General features: G+C 35.2%; 1 protein-coding gene across 1 annotated transcript in view; it reads left to right on the top strand.

The window, feature by feature from the left end:
- Positions 1-334: 334 nt before the first annotated feature.
- LOC137634242 (glycine receptor subunit alpha-4-like) overlaps positions 335-2,661 on the top strand; it is a 323,608-nt gene continuing 321,281 nt past the window's right edge. The window contains exon 1 of the mRNA XM_068366518.1: positions 335-499. Coding sequence (XP_068222619.1) covers positions 380-499 — 120 coding nt within the window. The 5' untranslated portion in view covers positions 335-379. The remainder of the gene's footprint in view (positions 500-2,661) is intronic.

The following is a 2,661-nucleotide window of genomic DNA, read 5'->3' on the forward strand; positions in this document are numbered from 1 at the left end:
ATACTGAAAATTTTGAATGTCGCTGTAAGGGAAGAATAGTTTGATGAAACACTTACATAAATGATGATAGGTTTTTGCATTAACTTCTATCATAGGATGGTTAGCTCTTTGTATTAATAATGGCTTGTTTGTGTGTGCTTAGTTTGTTCCAATATAAAAGATATATTCAGTAACTTCTTGATTTAGTATTCGTAGTTATTTTGATTACTTTAATTTTGTTTTTTCTTGCTGATATTTCTTCAGGCAGTAAACTTTTCCAAAATATTTTTGCGTAATCCCTTCTCACGTTATTGTCTATTTTCAAAGATTTTTATTTTTTTTGTATTTCAGCGTTGCCTCAGGGAGCGTAAATGACGGTCCCCTGGAGTTCAGTGACATCATGCCCGAAAACCCGAGGGATTATGACAAGATGGCTCCCCCAAAAGGCGGCAATGAACCCACCACCGTTTATTTTCACGTGACAGTCATGAGTCTGGACTCGATTGATGAAAGCTCGATGGTAAGTAAACACTTTCTCAGTTTCTGGTGGGATTTACTCGATGCTCTTCAAACAAACAGAAGCATTCCATTTTAGTTTATTCTCGTATTTGAGCTTTGCATTCGAGTGCCTTCCATTTCTTTTCATTCTATTTCCAGCCTTTTCTTACGCCAAATCAAATTTGTACTTTTTAAATTAAATTTTTTTTACTCTGTCCGTCATTATTTTTAACAGGTAAAAGGGGAATATTTTGGTTATATATTTTGACAACCTTTTTAGTATCTGATGTGTCAGAATAAAGTAATTATCATCCCTAAGTCAAATCAGTTCATGACAATGGCCACATATATCATTTCTAGAAAAAAAGATCATCCTGTGTTTTCCCATTTTCGAAATATTTATCCAGTATTTGATGTATGCTGTTCACAAAACTCCAGGGACTCAATCAGAGATCCTCAGTTTTCTCAAGGCACGATATTCAAGTTAGTCCACAACCTTACCTTTTCAGTTATGTGAGCGGTTTTGTGGGGACCTCATGAGTCTACTTCTAAGTCATTAACAGCCATTGCTTACTCCTTCCTGGCCCTACATTGGGTGGAGAAGAGCCTAGCTGTCACTAGAACACTATGCAGCAGTGCACTGACCTGTCCATGTGTTTGTTAATCATCAACGACCTTTCAACATTTAATGGTTACGTCTTCACATTCCATATCCTCATCCGACCTTTTATGAACCTCATATAGCATTTATTTTAGGCTAAAGAAATCTTCTCTGGTGGTGTAATGGTTTTTCACACTTATATAAACTTTTTGGTTTTTATGCTTCCCTTTATTCAATGGAGAAGTATTGAATTTAAAAGCTGAAGATAGAGACGACTGGCGAAATCTAACTGAGGCCCTTTGCGTCAATAGGCGTAGGAGGAGAAGATGGTGATGATGATGATGTTATTCAATCCTAGTGAGACATCCCTTTGATATGACATTTATTCTTTTACGTTCAACATTATACATTGCATTCTAATATTTCATTTGCGGCATAAAGCAAAATCTTTTGGTCAAGTGAACGGCGCATATTTGACATAATCTTTCCCTCTGAAGAGAACAGTCTCAAGGCAGGCGTCAATTGACTACATAGACTGCTGTATCATTAGGCCAATTAAGAATATAGTCTACTCACATTATGTTTTTATTGTAGTTCTGTCTTCATTGGGTAATAACTAAACGGTAAGCGGGTAAATTATTTATACTAAAACGTAAAAACTCTTCTATTTCATTTTGAAATAGACATCGATAAAACTGATCAACCATCGATTTCATTGCCTTTTGCAATACTATATGTGATTTAAAGAGAGTATAAAAGTATATATGACTACAATTGATGCTTCATTACACAGAATCAAATATGTTAACAATGATATCATCATGTAATTACCTGAAAATAGAACTTTCAAAAACTAGATTTTACATAATTGATGAGCGTTAATTCGTATACAATGTTATGCAGCAAAATATTTTAGAATTAGATTTAGGAATTATCCACATTTTCCCTTTCGTTGTTTTGCAAAGCATCGGATGAAAGGATAATATAGTGAAATTAGTTTAAATATCCAATTGTCCATCAGGTTAAAAAAAATGCATTTTAATAGGAACAACGTATCTGAATCCTGAATCACTTAAAATTCTATCAGCATGTGTGTAAGTCAAGGAAAAAACATAAAAGAAAGATACACTCGACAGAATTTCATCTGGTTACATTGGGGACTCTTTAAAAATTGTATTATTAGTTACAGATATCGTCTGTTTTTTTTTTTCCATACTATGCTAATTATAATTATAGGGATGAATAGAAGCATCATCTGCTTCTGACAACGTTCTTTTAGGAGGCTATGAGTAGTGACAAGCGACCATTGAGGTGAAGAAAAGGAAGGGGATATTTCCAGTGGGAAAATAAAACGTGAAGGTTTAAAGGTGGAACAGCCACCAGCAGGACATGATGTATAGTTTGCTAATCGGGAAGAAAGATAATCAGAGGGTGATGGGGTGTCGGTGAAAAACGGTCGATAGGGTACAGGATTGATAGAAATAACTGGAGAATAGGGTTAGTGCCTGGCTCCCACATTTCGCTTTTTATTTTGACAAAGGATCGTTGTGTTGCAGTGGCAGATCAGCCTCCTTTGCAAAAGG

Source organism: Palaemon carinicauda, chromosome 44 (assembly GCF_036898095.1).
Source record: "Palaemon carinicauda isolate YSFRI2023 chromosome 44, ASM3689809v2, whole genome shotgun sequence".
NCBI lineage: Eukaryota > Metazoa > Arthropoda > Malacostraca > Decapoda > Palaemonidae > Palaemon > Palaemon carinicauda.